The 15,341-nt window shown below is 37.2% G+C and overlaps 1 protein-coding gene across 24 annotated transcripts in view; it reads right to left on the bottom strand.

Annotated features, from left to right (window-relative positions):
* Nucleotides 1-716: 716 nt before the first annotated feature.
* The window catches only part of PTPRD (protein tyrosine phosphatase receptor type D), a 2,143,853-nt gene continuing 2,129,228 nt past the window's right edge, over nucleotides 717-15,341 (bottom strand). For all 24 annotated transcript variants that reach the window (XM_049711289.1, XM_049711292.1, XM_049711307.1 and 21 more), the window contains 7 exons: nucleotides 13,831-14,116; nucleotides 13,245-13,423; nucleotides 12,521-12,647; nucleotides 11,235-11,360; nucleotides 8,170-8,324; nucleotides 4,973-5,108; nucleotides 717-3,069 (listed from right to left, as the gene is read on the bottom strand). In XM_049711289.1, coding sequence (XP_049567246.1) covers nucleotides 3,001-3,069; nucleotides 4,973-5,108; nucleotides 8,170-8,324; nucleotides 11,235-11,360; nucleotides 12,521-12,647; nucleotides 13,245-13,423; nucleotides 13,831-14,116 — 1,078 coding nt within the window. In that variant the 3' untranslated portion in view covers nucleotides 717-3,000. The remainder of the gene's footprint in view (nucleotides 3,070-4,972; nucleotides 5,109-8,169; nucleotides 8,325-11,234; nucleotides 11,361-12,520; nucleotides 12,648-13,244; nucleotides 13,424-13,830; nucleotides 14,117-15,341) is intronic.

Below are 15,341 nucleotides of genomic sequence, written 5' to 3'. Positions count from 1 at the left end.
CCTCCCCTGGCTGTCCTCGCCATTGTCTAACCATGCAAATCATTTTTAAAAAAGAGCTAAAATAAAGTTCTGTACAAATCACTTTTTATATATTTTGATTTTTTTTACCTTTGTAACTAATTACAAAATTATACATAACTACACGTACATAGGTAAATAATAGCACCGTACTGGTTATGATGATGAAAATAATTGGAAACTTGAAAGTTTATGGTAATGGTAGATAAAGATGTTTACCTGGGAAAAGAAGATAGAATGTTTGTACAGAAAAGCAGAGTGGAATGCACATCAATGACAGTAAGGGAGTTAGCTCTCAGAACAGCTCCTGAACAGTAAGATATCTGGAATATTCTCCTCCTCGCTCGTCTGTGGTATGCATCCCGTTCATTTTCTTCTTGTGATTATTCTCCCCTTTCCCTTTGCCAAATGGGCAGTTTTGGTTTCAGGGAGAGAAACTGCTCATTGGCCAATCGTTCTGGTGTGCAGTACACCATCGGATTCTACCTGTCCAACATGGCATGTCTGCATGACGCAATGTCTGTCCGACCCCCTTTGTTTCACTAAACGAAAATCATAGCACTGAGTAATCTGGCACTTGGATAAATCTCCAAAAGATACAAACTAAAAGAAAACAACAACAGACCCACATAGTGCACATTCTTCTCTTGTTCTGATGTAGGTTAGAGAGTCTCATTCTGAGGTAGCCTTCTAGATACTTATTATTATTTTTTTTTTTTAGTATTATAGTTTTTTTTTTTTTCTTTTTCTTTCTTTTCTTTTTTTTTTTACAAAAGTGCTCAAATATGATGCTTGCAAGTGTTTGGTCTCTTGGATTTCATTCTGCTAGTGATGGGAAAATGTAGAAAACAAAACTCCTTCCATGCAGAACATCAATGAAGCTAACATTAAACCAAAATATTTTACCAAAACTCTTTAATAAGAGTTCCTTGGATATTCTGAGTGTTCTTTAAAATCATGTAAGATATGGCAAACTCATGCCATTGTCCATGGCTTCCTATAGAAATTATGTTGAAAAATTTGGGGGGATATATATATATATACATATATATATATTTTTTAATTTCTCCTTTTAGAAAAATCCTAATGAAATAGTAAATATGTTCAAAGTTGACAATCATGTTTGTTAATAAATTAAGTTTGGTGCAGTTACTGAATGTTCCAGAGCAGATTTGGAAGGGATTACAAATAAAACAAGTAGCTTTTCCTGATGTTGACAATTATGAAAGGAAGAAGGGCCCTGATTATCCAAGTGCTTTGGGCTGGTACAATCACTAACATCCCCGACTTGGTTGAAAACTAGGAATGCATATTATTCAAAGAGTTTTTGTACATGTGGTAAACAGATAATGCTTTAATTGGAAGAGAAACACATACGAACAAATAATGAAAATATGAACCAAAAGCTGAAAAGAAATGCTATTAAAATAGGCATCAATTATAAGGCACTCTAAATGCAAAACTAAAACCAAAAGAAAACAAAGTACAGCACTTCCCAGGAATGCTGTATGCCACAAAAAATGTTTCTGACTGAACAGAGTAACATGAGTTTGGCTTTGCCCCTGTTACATATCATAAATGCAAATTTCATAGCACATACTATAGACAATATACAATTGAATACACTGTTTTTTAAACATCTTGATAGCTGATATATTACAACATTCTCTCCTCCTAAAGGGATATGCACTGACCTTTCCCACATGCACACCTCTTAGATATTTAATAATGTTTTATTGCACTAGAGTGTTAGAAATATTGAACTTTGTTGGAAGCCTGGCTAACAAAATAGTATTTGTGAATATGGTTGGGGGGTGGGGGGAGATTGGGTAGGAAATTAAGGGGGTGAGGTTTGACAATCACTGATGTGCATTCCTCATTTCCCTTAAGAATTAAAATTGTGTGATATTGAGAAATATCAGTATGTCATAAAATTAATAACAAATTGAAAAAGGTGTTACAATAGCTTCTCTACCTTAAAAAATTTAAAAACTAAATCATGGAAGAACTGAATGATAGCTATATCTATCTTTTTGTGTGGACACACTATATATACATAGACACCCCTATAAAATATGGATATATATGTATATATGTTAGCAGCAACTTTATACTTTGCGCCTCCCTGTTGATTCCAAAGAACAAAACAAAGTTCTCTTTGATTATTTGAAGAAAATGGGTACTTTCTCAGCAACGAAAACCAGACAGAAGTGTAAAAGTAATACCAGACGAGACCGATACTGTAGATTAAGAGTATTGCACAAAAATGTGCAAATTTTCCAATTATTTGATATTTCTACAGCAAGGTATCACAGATAACAGTTCTACAGCTTAAAAAAACCTACAATTTGGAAATAAAAAATGAAGAGTTATGTAACTTTTTTAAAATTCACTTTATCGAATGATACATTTTGTTAAAAAAAAAGTTTACACAGTTAAAAATGAAGCACAGGTCAGCAGTATCTTTACAATACTAAAAAACTAAATCAAAGACTTTCTTTTTAAACATTCCCCACCCCCTTTCCCCCTAAAATGTTATCATGAGTAGTATGCTGGGAAGGGGCGATGTCAAAGCAGAGTCCATTTTGTCATGAGAAGCCAGCAAAGATCTTGCCCTGAACTGCTGCACTCAGGCCATTTCTCTTTGCACCCATCAAGCAATCCTGAACAAGATGGCGGTTCTTTGCTGTGATTTCTTCTTCCCTTTATTTTGAATCCTTGAGGTATCTGTAAATAAAATCCTTCAGATGCCTCATCAGTCAGGACTCTCTTTATTATTTCTCAGGTTAGATTATTAAACTGTGAATTCTTGGTCCACCCGGAAGAGTTTGTTTTTTTAAATTTGTTTTGTGTGTGATAGTCCCACTAAGTGGTTGTTAGCTAGAAGTTAAGAAGGACTTCTCAAATGCCCTGTATGGCTCAGAAGAGACTCCATGGATATTGAAGGGCTTGCAGTAAAAATCCAAAGTGGGTCAGGGGTTTCTACGTTGCATAGTGATCAAAGCTGCCCAGGTACTCTAGCGCGGCTCGATAGCAGAACTGATACTGATCCTGCCGGAGACAAAGCATGGGGAGAAAGAAAAGGGGCCATGAGTACATTTTAACAGAAAAGTGGAAATCGATGTTGGAAGACAAAGTTACACCTAGATGGGGGCAAAATCACTGCTTTCGCCAATCAATTCAATCCAATGACCAATTGTTTTGTTTTGAGCAAAGAACCATTAGCCACATGGGGTACTTATTAACTTCACCACTCAATTCGACTAAAATAGTCTCCTAATTCCAAAGTAGTAACAGCTCCTGTGAACATTATCTTCCAGACATATGTGAACTGTTCTCCAAGGATAGTACCAGACAATTACCACCAGCTAAACATGGGAACTCCTTATATGTCACAGCCGTCTTTTAAAATTATCTAATTATTTGAGGTAAGTAATTTTCAGTTCGCATATTTAAGAGAGGCCTATGCAGACACATATTGTCCTGAGGAAAATGTGGTTTCATTTATCTTCTGGGCTGTTGCCAAAAACATTTGAATTAAAAAAAAAAATCTTATCAGACAGTAGACCTTGTTGCCTGCAATCAGAATTATTCTCCATTGTTTCTGATGTGTTTATATAAGTGAGGGAAGCGGCCAAAAGGTATCGTTGTGATGAACATCAGGCACACAAAGCCGAATACACAGGGCGCTGAACTTTTAGGCTTTTCATCCCTTGAAAATGGCATCACAAGACTGGCTGCCCATGTCAAAAAGTACCTGTGCCATTTGGCCTAATTCATTGTGATGGCTAGTTAGTTGCCTGTTCTAGAAAGACCCACACTAAACTAAAACAGCATGAAACATGTCCTTTTTCAGACAGGGAAGAACACTGTCAAATGGGAATAAGTGGGGGCATTATAAGATAGAAAAATTATAATTTACAGATGAAGAAGGGGTGAGAAAAAGTAGGATTTTCCCCGTAAAAGAAACTTATTTTCAGTAGCCAATGGGGCTGAAAGTAGATAGTCTCTATTTTGCTTAAATGTGCATTTTTCTACAATAAAAATGGTAATGCAAAATAAATGGAGTTTGCTTTCCTATCTTGTCACAGTAAGTTGCTTGGCTAAGTGTTAAGGCTTTCTAAACGTCCAATTTCCCTCGTCACCCCCAACACCCATTAAGTTTGTCAGGCTGACATAATGTTTTGAGTATTGCAAGCCAAATGCTTGCACTATTTTGAAATCAAAGTCTGGAAGATACTGTGGGTTATGAATTTAGGAATACATATAAATTGTATAATTTGGTGGCCTTTTGAGAAACAGAAACACTATCTATCACTTATATTATCCTTAAAATGAAGTCAGTAGGTCAGACTGGCTAAGTCATGAATTCCTATTATTCTGAAAAATATCAGAATTTTCATAACAATTCTTGGAGTAGAGAATGGAAGGCTAATTTCTCTAGTGCATATCCAGGATGCAAATATTTTAAAATACCATTATTAAGAAATGAAATATAGAGCAGTTGATAATACCTAGGCATATAGAAGGAGAATGGAGGCATAAAATGGGCCAAGGGTCTATTATCTACCAGGTATATTATCTACCATTGGGCTTTTTACATATATTAAATTCGTGCAATGTATATCACATTAATGTATATATATATATAATGAATTATATGAAATTGCCATTTTTATAGGCCCCAAACAGTGACAATTTAACATGGTTCAATCTAATACGTCATCTTAGATAACTTCCAAACCAGCTCTAAGACATTGACACTGTCACTCCCATTTACAAAGGGGGAAAATGAGGTTCAAAAATATTAAACAACTGGATGCTTTTCCTACAGTATTTTCCTGCATTTTGCCTCTGGTGTTGAGAGTCTCTGGACTCTAGGAGATCTTGGCAAACAAAATGTATTATTTGGTTCTTGAGATGTGACAAACAAACTCCTGGAGATTTTTCTCACCTCTGTCTGCACCATGGCTGGTCGTTGCGTTCTTAACATTTTGACAGTCTGGAAGATATCTACTACTCCTTCATATCTCATTCTTTCCAAAACAATGCTTAGTGTTATGAAGACTCCAGTTCTTCCAACGCCCGCACTGTCATAATAACAAAGACAACATTACTGGATGAGACACTCACGGTCTCGGCCACATTTACTTGGAGGTGGACGTATGTCCACCAGCTTCCATATTACATTGGGTTCTACTACAGCAATGTTCAGGAAAATGTGGTGTTGGGTTCATGAAATGATTACTCTTAAGACAGTGTGCCATGATAACAGGTGAGAATGAATGTGGAGTAATTAGGATTAAGTCTTATAAAATATAATAACCTTTCAACTGGGATTATATGTCATTTTGGAAAGGGCCAGGAAACATAAAATAAATGGATAAAAGGAATGGTAAATAAAATACAGATTTATACTCTTCACGTAGATCCTGAAATTTTAGACTTTGCCTGCTTAATATTTTTAAAGTATGAAATAATTCATTTTTTTTGAATTTTATTTATTTTTTATACAGCCGGTTCTTATTAGTTATCTATTTTATACATATTAGTGTATACATGTCAATCCCAATCGCCCAATTCATCATGCCACCACCACCCCCTCCCCCGCCACTTTCCCCCCTTGGTGTCCATACGTTTGTTCTCTACATTTGAAATAATTCAGATAAGGTAAGACAAACTGGGTGCCTTCAGATTTTCTTGTAGTCACTTAAGAATCTGTGCAACATGTCCCATCACCTAGACGTAAAAATAAATATGAAGGTATATAGACTATTCAAATTCAGACATCAGTTTTGATATGAGAAAGGAGATTCTATCAATATAACAGGATTTTTGACATGGGATCCTCATTTAGTCTTTGGAAGGGTCTATGAATATCTTATATGTATGGATTGTGTAAATATATATATATTTCTTTGTTTCTGAAACTTACAACTTTAACAGATTATCAAAGGGGTCTCTAAACTGGAAAAAAATCAAAAAAGAAGAAGAAGAAAAAAAACACAGTGGTTAAGAGCCACTGAGCTATACACTTATCTACTATTTTTAGATGTTCAGTAGCTAAAACACCAGGATTCTTTCCACCACGTTAGCAAGGTTTTGAGTTTCTGTTTTCTTTAATGTTTTAAGATGATTCCAGAATTGTAACAGCAGCAAGAGAAGAAAATTAATTCATAGCTTTTGTGCTCTTAGGAAGTAGGAAAGCATCTGGAGGTTTAGGTAATGAGGAAAAGAGTGAATAATCTGAAAAATCCCTACATTTTTGGATCCTAATTAAACGGCACGTGTAATGCTTGGGTACAGGCTGTAGAAAATGGATGGATTCATTTACTTCGGGATGTAGTTGATATATAAATAGTGTGTCCCTTTATAAACTGGGTTTTCTAAAGAGTCCTAACAGAAATGTAAGTGAAGCTTTAAAATCCATAGGCAGGTTTTACGGAGTGACTAAGGATAACCAGGCCCAGTCAAGGCTCTCTGTTAAGCTGGAGCAGATGACCTTGAAGGTCCCTTTCAACCTTGAAAGTCTCTCTTAATCCTGAGAGACTGTGATTTATGATCTTTTTGTTGAATGGTCCAGGTACTCCAGAGTCTATCTTACCTTGCTTTGCTCGCTCAAATGTAACAAAAATATAGGGTTTCTGGCTTTCTACTAGGTGCTTTCAAGAAAATAACAGACACTGGCCTTACAACTTCCAAATTTATTGACTTTATCCTGTTTTTAATAAGCTATAAATGAGTGGTATTTTTAAAATATCCCCAGATAAGAGAAGATATCTGGAAGTCTTTAAGGTAATATGAATAACATGTCATAGTATACAAAGGAATCTTTGTATATACAAATAATTTTGTGACAAAAGCAATGAAAAGGGACACATGCATACACACACTTATTTATACTTATGGGAATGCCTGAAGTTAAAGAAAAATGTGTTGAACATATTCTTTTCTTTATAGCTTATACTGGAAAATTTGGATTAGGATTTGGGCAAATTATGTGGAAAATTAAGGGGGATATCCAGGTAATTCAAGTCCCGTATATACCACCCACTTTGTCTGAATATCGAGTCCCTGCATCATTTCCTACATGCTCTTTGGTGGTCTAGAGCAAAGAACTTTGGATAAGCTCAACACACAGCAAATGTGTATAAATAAGGTCTGCTTCTCATTTAATAGCACACTGTGTGTCCCAGAAGGGGTCTTGGAGATCAGCTGAGAAAACTGAGGTCTAGAGAAATTTCCCTACTGTCACAGAGCTACATGATGATAGTAGTGGGACTAGAGCTCAGATGTTTTGAAGCCCATGTCTAATATTTCTCCTGTTTTGCGACCTGTCTCCCATGTCACTAAGAACTGTAGTTTGGGATTCTGGGGGGGAAGCAAAGTAAAATTTTTAATGAACTCTTTCAAGATTTTGACCATAAAGAGATTACAAACTGAAACTAAAACATATTAGGTGAATTCCTTTTGCTAGAAGGTTTTTGCATAGTAACTTCCAAAAGCACTAAATTTATGGTAATTGTCCTTTCTGAACTGTTTACTTGCTATTTCTGTTAGCTTCAATGACTTGAATTATAAAATGCCGTGGAAACTATTGAAAATAATTAACTTGAAGGTGCTTCATTTTCTGATATAGCAACAATTTTCAAGCAAATTGCAATTTTAACTGAGGTACCATTCTAATCACTTATTGACTGAAAAGAATTAGTATTGTTATTAAGGCTTAATAACTATTTATGGTTTTCTCAAGAAGGCAAACATAGGAGAAAGATACAGAAAGATAATTATCAGGGTAATGCTATGAAAGCAAAACAAGTGAGGAATGATAAACTGAACAAATTATCACTCGGTGGTGTACAAACAATTCCTGTTACGGTAAAACAGGCAAAGAAAACACAGTTTGGTTCTTTGTTACAAGAGGCAAAATTTGAAGATAAAAATCTTCCTCTGATTATTTTCACTTTGTGGAAAGAAAGAGAAATGAGTCCTTCCTTTAGGGTTTACAATACACTTCTGAGAAAAATAAAAATAAAATATCAGTTATGCAGATTCACAATAAATTGGTACCAACAATGAATAGACAACAGTACATACTTTCAAAGTTATTGCATTCAGCACAAATGGAAACTCATCATTCCTGATTCTCACCTGCAATGGACTGAAATGGGTCCATCTTGGCCAAACTGCTCTTTTGTTTTATGGACTTGGCCAATGAAGTCAATAAATCCTTCTCCAGACTTTGGCACTCCTTGCTCTGGCCAGTCAGTGAACTGGAACTGCCTCACGGTTCGGGACTGCCCGTCCTTTAGAGAGAAACCCACGTATCCAACCGCAAAGGAGGACGCCAGGAGGATTCAGCCAGTGCACAGACCACAACAGCAGGCATGATTTTTTCCAAAAAAGGGAAGAAAAAGTTAGAAACATGTTTAACTAGAAAATTAGTCAGTTAGTATCTTACCTGCTATCAACACTGTCTACATTCACATATATTTAAATTGCAAATTTCTTTACTCTCACAATGCCCATTAAAAACCTGAGCTTTCATAAGAAGCCACCTAGTTCCCATGTTAGTAAATGCTCTGAGCCCCAAAGTTTGCCTTCAAAACCAAAGTGGAACATATACACTCCATTTCAAAATTTTCAGAATCCAATAACTTCTTAATACTGAAAGGAACATCCAGGCATGTCATCCAGACCAGAGATTTTGCTATTGTCATGATACCTTCACATTTGCTGTGTTTGCTTATTTGCAACATTGTCAAATGACAACTAGTGACACTGAAAGGATCTGACGCAAATTGGGTAGCTGGATTTAACCTGGATGCCCCACATGTCTCAGAGGTATATTTCTAGCCAAGGCAGTATACACAGCGTGTACCAGGCGACTGTGCTGTTGAGCAGGAAGTGAAGTGTCCCTCAAGGAGACGGGAGAGATTATTAGTAGATAAATGTTGTTTTCTGAAAAAGGACTCTTCCTGGCTGACCACAGGAACTGAGGTGTCTGTGCGGGGCTTTAACACGGACAAACCAAAAGCTAGATACAGGAGCAGTCTATCTTTCCTAAAGAGATTGGCAAAATTTCTCTGATTCATGAAGTATAAATGGTTTCAAAAGAAGACACTAAGGGACTTCTGATTCCTTCTGGAATTGCACAGTGTTTTTGGAAGCACAACAAAAGCAGAAGGGACCCTCTGTTTACAGAAGCAGGAATAACGATTATGACCATCAACTTTCTTCCCTCAATCAACAGAGAGAGAGAGAATGCAAATTCCAAGTTTACAGGGGCTGATTCTATTTGAGGAGTCCCTGCTCCTAGTTAAGGCTTCAGTTTGGTCCTCCTTTCCACTTTTGTAACAACTCTCTCCACATTGAAGTCATTTTGGATATAGATGTGCAAGTTCCCAAGATTTTGGTTAAGTAGACAGAGACCCAATCCTTCTCATTCAGTTATATGGAGAAGAGGGGATGGCCCAACTCGAGACAGACACATATCAACCAGCCTGGTGGTTTCCATACGAACAGGGCATATTCCTGACTGGAATCATTTGGGAATAGAAATAAATTGGGAGCTCACATCAAGTTTGTGAGAATACTGACAAATATGAAAGTAACTGCTTGGCCCCATAACAAACTTATGGAAGGTTACCATGGAAGCATGATTTACTTCCTTTTGATTCTAGAAAAGGTCTGAAAAGCACAGGAAGGGAAGCCAGAGGCTAGGTAATATAGATTTGTCTTCCTCTGCTTGTCCTGGGGATTTCATTTCTGACCATAGTTGTTTTTAACAGCATGTGTACAGACCTTTACGATTTAGAGGAGAGACCACCTGACTCCATTTAAAGGTTACCTGTTTAACAATACTGTATTCTCAAGTGCCAACGTGCTTTCTAAACTGGGAAGTTGAGATTAGAAACATACTAGGAGCACAAACAGCAAATGCTGTGGCAGCTAAGAAAATTATACAATCACACAGAGGCTTCAAAACAAAACATATGAACAAGTTCCTGCTTCAGTGTTTCTTGTCTCTGCCATTTGCAGAGCCTGGCTCCTACACTTTGCCGTCAGAAATGGTTGGTGAGTTTGCTTGGAATGCACTCAGAGTTTTCACTCACATATCTAGCTTCAGATTCTGAAAGGACCTGCTTTTTCCTTTTTTTTTTTAAAACAATGTGTCACCAAGGCACGCTTGCTTGGGCAACTCAAAACGAGACCTAGGGACTTAACTGCTGTCTTGAGTATAGTCACCTTCAGAGTAGTTAAGACTTCAGACTTTCTGGGATTAACAGGTCTGTCACCTGGGCCAAGCAGCCTGCTAACCAATTTCTCTTTCACTTTAGGTCAACAGCCAGGGCCAGGCTTTGGGGATTAGTAGACAATCTCTAAACATGAGTCTTGGTTGAGAAAGCTGCTTTCCAACAAAAACAATGGATCAAGTAAATAGCTCTACCCTACAGTTTTATTCAACCCACCCACTGTGACAGTTCCAAAAACAAAGCAGGGCTTTGGACTGACCCCACTCTCTCCTAAGATGTCTTTGTAATCATGGTTTGAAAGTGGCCAAAGGCAAGGATATTAAAGTTTATGCATAGAACATCTTACATCAGGGCTGAACCTTGCACTCAGCAATCTAGATAAGAAATGCAGAATGAAAATTAGCCAACAAGGGTCGTGGGTGCACAGCTCTCATGGACAGACACATTAGCACACCGAGGAATAAACCATGCCAGGAATCAAATTAGAATGTGTAAAGCTTGTCAGATTCTTCTAAAGAATGCCATTTGCTCAGCAATTTTAAAATCATACCAAATTAACCTCCAAGCCAACATGACCTAAAGGGCTTAGCAAAACAACAACATATTTACAGCCTCAAGTAATGAAGAAGTCAAAAAAGCTCCAAAGAGAATAAGCTGAGGAGGTGAATGTAAGCATAGCCAACCAATCAATAAATGCTTCCCGGCACACACACTCACCAAGCACGTCCCCAAAGTTGGGCTGCCAGATGCTACATTTGAATGTGAGCCAAGCCTGGGCTTGTGAGAAACCTTACAGGACAGGAGAAGTTACTCTTATGTTTAAAAAAAAAAAAAATCCTCCAGGATGAGTGATTTCTTTTCACTTTGGGAGTATGGTCGCTTGGAAAATATTTCTCCCGGGGATGCATTTTAGACTACTTTTCAGTTAATGGTTAAGAGCATAAGACTGTGCCAACTTACCCTGGCATCTGTGACCTTGAATTCTCTTAGTATATATTGGGGCATGTTGTACTCAGCCATGGGATCTACAACAAAGTACTGGTATCTTGCAGATCGTTCTGCTGGCCAGTACTGGTGACATTTCTCCTAAAAAAAAAAAAAAAAAGATTAATGTCAAGCTACGTAAAGTGTAAATAAAGTTTTGTTTATCATGTATCTATATATTTAATGTCTTTCTTTCACTAATACAGTTTTAGAATTTAAGGTGATTCCAATCGCATATGACTCATTTTCTCTTTGAAACCATAGGTTCCCTGAGGATAGGGAAATCATGTGGTTCAATATTTGTGCATGTTATCAAGCACAGTACTTGGCATACAGTAGGTGCTTAATACACATCAGTTGACTGAATTCTTCAATAGGGTAAGCATCTTCATACTTACAAGTTAGACAATTAATTACATCAGTCCTCGGACATAATGCTAGTCACGTTAATCATGCATTGATCAACACTGTGTTTTGGAATGAAGAGAACCATCAAGTGTGAACACAGAAAGAAACCTCTGAATTGACCTAGTCCAGTCTCCGTCAGCTGAGGAACCTGGAGCCCATGCAGTTTTAATGACTTCAATAACTAAATCAGAAAAGTCAAGTTACTTTCCTAGTTGGTATTTTTTCACTCTCTCTGTGGGCTCTAAAAAGTTGGGTTTTGGATGCATCTCTACCATTGAGTTTATACAAAGATGAGAAAGAAAACATCTCAAGCACATATGGCAGAATGCTTGTATCTATTGAATCTAAGTGGTAGGTCCTTAGGTGTCTCTAACGCTATTTTATATATTTTTCAGAAGAATCATTTTTTAAAAGTAAACCTGAGGTTACCAGATTATATCCTTAGAAAAACTACGTAACTTTCCAACAGTTTAATGGGAGTGGAAGATGAGCAGGTAAAAATTTGCTTCAGAGAGGAAAAAAGTCAAGTTCCTTCATACAGAGTAATGATGGCACCCAAGCTCTAGCTTGTCCAGAGCGAAAGGAAGTAAGAACACATTGAGAGTCAAAACAAGTCAGACGTATTTGTCTCTATGATTGTGTTTTACTGGAACAAAAGTACCAGTTCTTTCTTAAAAACACACAAATGAAAGAACTTGATATGGCTTTGCAAGTTAAAATTCAACACAGTAATGAATGGCCCAGAAAACGTCCAGAGTACTCTGTGTTTCAAAGAAATGACGCTGGCACTCGGGTTTTTAAAATGAAATCCTCATTTCTCTTGTGGTCTGAGTGTCTTATAAGGAGACACTCACTCTGCCCATCTCACGCAGCTTGGTGAGCATCACAACGATGGTGGAATTGTGCTCCCACAGCATCCGCCAGAAGTCCTCGGTGGTCTCTGCCAAGGGCCCCTGGGTAGCGATGTAAGCTTTCTGCTGTCTGAATCACAGAGAACGAAAAGAGCACGTTGAAGTCATCAGAAAACATGCAAAGGCTCAAACCAGGTAATAAAAAATGAAAACATTATTAATGCTATTGCAGTAAATTCCCATTAGGATTGTGTAATCAAATAAGAACATTTAATACATTTGGGGGATTTTGCAAAAGAGACTGCTTTGTTAATATTATGATGTATGTCTTTATCATTGTTATTTAAACTTCAGAGCAATGCTAACAGCTCAATTTCATGTGTCATACCAATCACTTAAGAAACACTTAGTTGTGCAACTTCATTTTGTAGAAATGACTCTTACACAATCTACTGAATTTATATAATATGGTACAAACAGTTCCTTTATTAACTCCTTCCACATCCAAATGACTTCTGAAAGAAGAGTGCACATGGACAGATTAAAAACTGTGACTGCTTCTTCTTACTCCTCTCTAAAATAATAAAAAAGCGAATACCAAGGGACTGGATGCTGACCTCTGCAGAAAGAAAACACTTTGAATTGAGATGAAAGTCATGCTGGCTGTGAAACTAGGGCACATGTAAATATCAAGGCTTTGGACTGTCAGGGGAGCAAGAGTGTATACCTGTATCCGTCAATAAAACTGGCATTGATGTAATCAGATCCTTCTACTCCTCGGATAGGCTGCAGGCATACCCTTGTGGATTCATATGGCATAATATTAACAAGGCGATTTTTGAATTTATTACATGGAAGATTGGCACTGATGAATCTTGAGGTGTGAGCTTTAGAACTGGCTAGACGCTGTTGTAGGAAAAAAGAAAAAATCAAAGATAATTTTAGCCTGTAGCGTGACTTCAGTGTACCCAAGATTCCCTCATTAGATGCAAAGATTTTGTTTGCTTTTAAGCAAAGGACTCTTCCAACTGTACTGCTTTTCACTTCTACCTAATAAGTCCATATAGACTATGGAAGTTTTAAATATTATGTTCTGAGAGTATGAGCTCTCAGTTTAAATTAGGGTACAAAAGAGCTCTAGGTATTATTAGGAAGCAAAGGATAGAAAAGGGAAGGAGGAAGAAAGTGTTTTACAGTCAGACACCTGAGGGAGAAGGTCAGGTGAATCTTATAACTTCACAAATTTGAAAGGTTCAGAAGGACAATTCCAGAATGACTGTTCCTGAATTACCACATCACATCTAATATCATACCTTAAATTCGAGCTCCATCCCTGTGACATTCTCTCCTGTTTCTCTTTGTGTCAGCTTCTGAATGTAGGCATACAAGTTTCTAGCCGGCACTTCGGTATCCCCGCAAGTCACTGCCTCCGACAGTGCATCGTGGATAAAGATGTACTGGTCTTCTGTCTGAACCATGTAATTCCTCTGGGCTCTCATTAAAGTTACATGGCCGTAAATGTCTACAGTTTTTTCATGCTTTATTCTTTCTAACATGGCGTCTATCACAATGAAACAGCCAGTCCGGCCAACTCCCGCGCTACAAGGAAAACAGAGAAAATAAAGGTCCAAATGAATCTCCTGGGGAACCAACACATCATAACATTATTCTCATTACTTTTAATTAACGACGTTTTAAATCCATTAATTCTACTCAAATAGCTACTGTGATGATTTGGGGGCATTCTAAACCAAAGGGTAGGGAACAAATTAACAAGTAAAAGGTGATTGGTTTCAAAATGTAAAATTATTAAATCTATAACTACTGTGCTCCTTGATCACGTAACACAAAGCAGACATGAGTTTGAGATTATTATGAAAAAAACACATCTAGGCTTTTTACATTAAAAGATATTTTAAAAACTGGTCAAGATCGAACTAGGCTTTATCTTTTTACAAACGATGTCAGTCTATTTTAGTTCAATTTATTAAAAAAAGGAAACTAGTAAATCATTCAACTGGAAACATTTCACACTCTAAAACTCAGCGAGGAAGTTTTAAAACCAATCTAGTGGGAAGTGTGTAATTAAAATATTAAAATGTTGCTGCATACTCAAAATAGTGGAGTGTATTCTCAATGGAAAGAAATTCTTAATAAAAAGCAATCACTAGAGAGTGTGCGTGTGCTTCTCGCTTTTACTCCTTTTTCTTCCAGAGTTGAATGTATTTTGAAATTTTAGGTGAAATTCAAGTATTCTGTGTGGGAAAATAAAAGCCTCAGTCTTTGTTACTGAAGAAGCTCTGAGGCATTTTTTTAAACTCCATTACTTATATGGACTTCTGGGTTGTTCTCCAGTTGGTGGGAACTGATTCAAAGAAGAGGAGGTGAGAGGTCAACGAAGCACAGTGACAAGTTCTGCCGCCAACGAGATAACCTAATTCACTGAACTGGATTACGGAGTCCCGGTGGTTGGAACATGGGAATTTCCTCGAGTGTGGGGAAGAATACTAACAAAATCACACATCTGTGTTCTTAAATCCAAGGTAAGCCTTTTATTGTCTCTAATTTTATCAGACCCTCCTGGCTGAGTCCACTTATGTGTCACGTATGGCTGAATCCAAATGTTTTTCTCTTTCTGATCATGGATGCTTACCTGGCTGGGAAACATGTAATCAACAGGAATAGGTTATATATCAGCACCTTAGACACCAAGCAACAGACAGCCTCCTTCATTCACTACGTACCAGTGTTCCCCGTCATTTGTATTTCTATGTGCTCATTTATTTGTCCACCTGTGCACTGATACATCCATCTCTTCATTCAA

Source organism: Orcinus orca, chromosome 6, assembly GCF_937001465.1.
Source record: "Orcinus orca chromosome 6, mOrcOrc1.1, whole genome shotgun sequence".
Taxonomy (NCBI): Eukaryota; Metazoa; Chordata; class Mammalia; order Artiodactyla; family Delphinidae; genus Orcinus; species Orcinus orca.
Note: the sequence above shows the minus strand (reverse complement) of the source record. Positions and strands in the feature narration are given on the sequence as shown.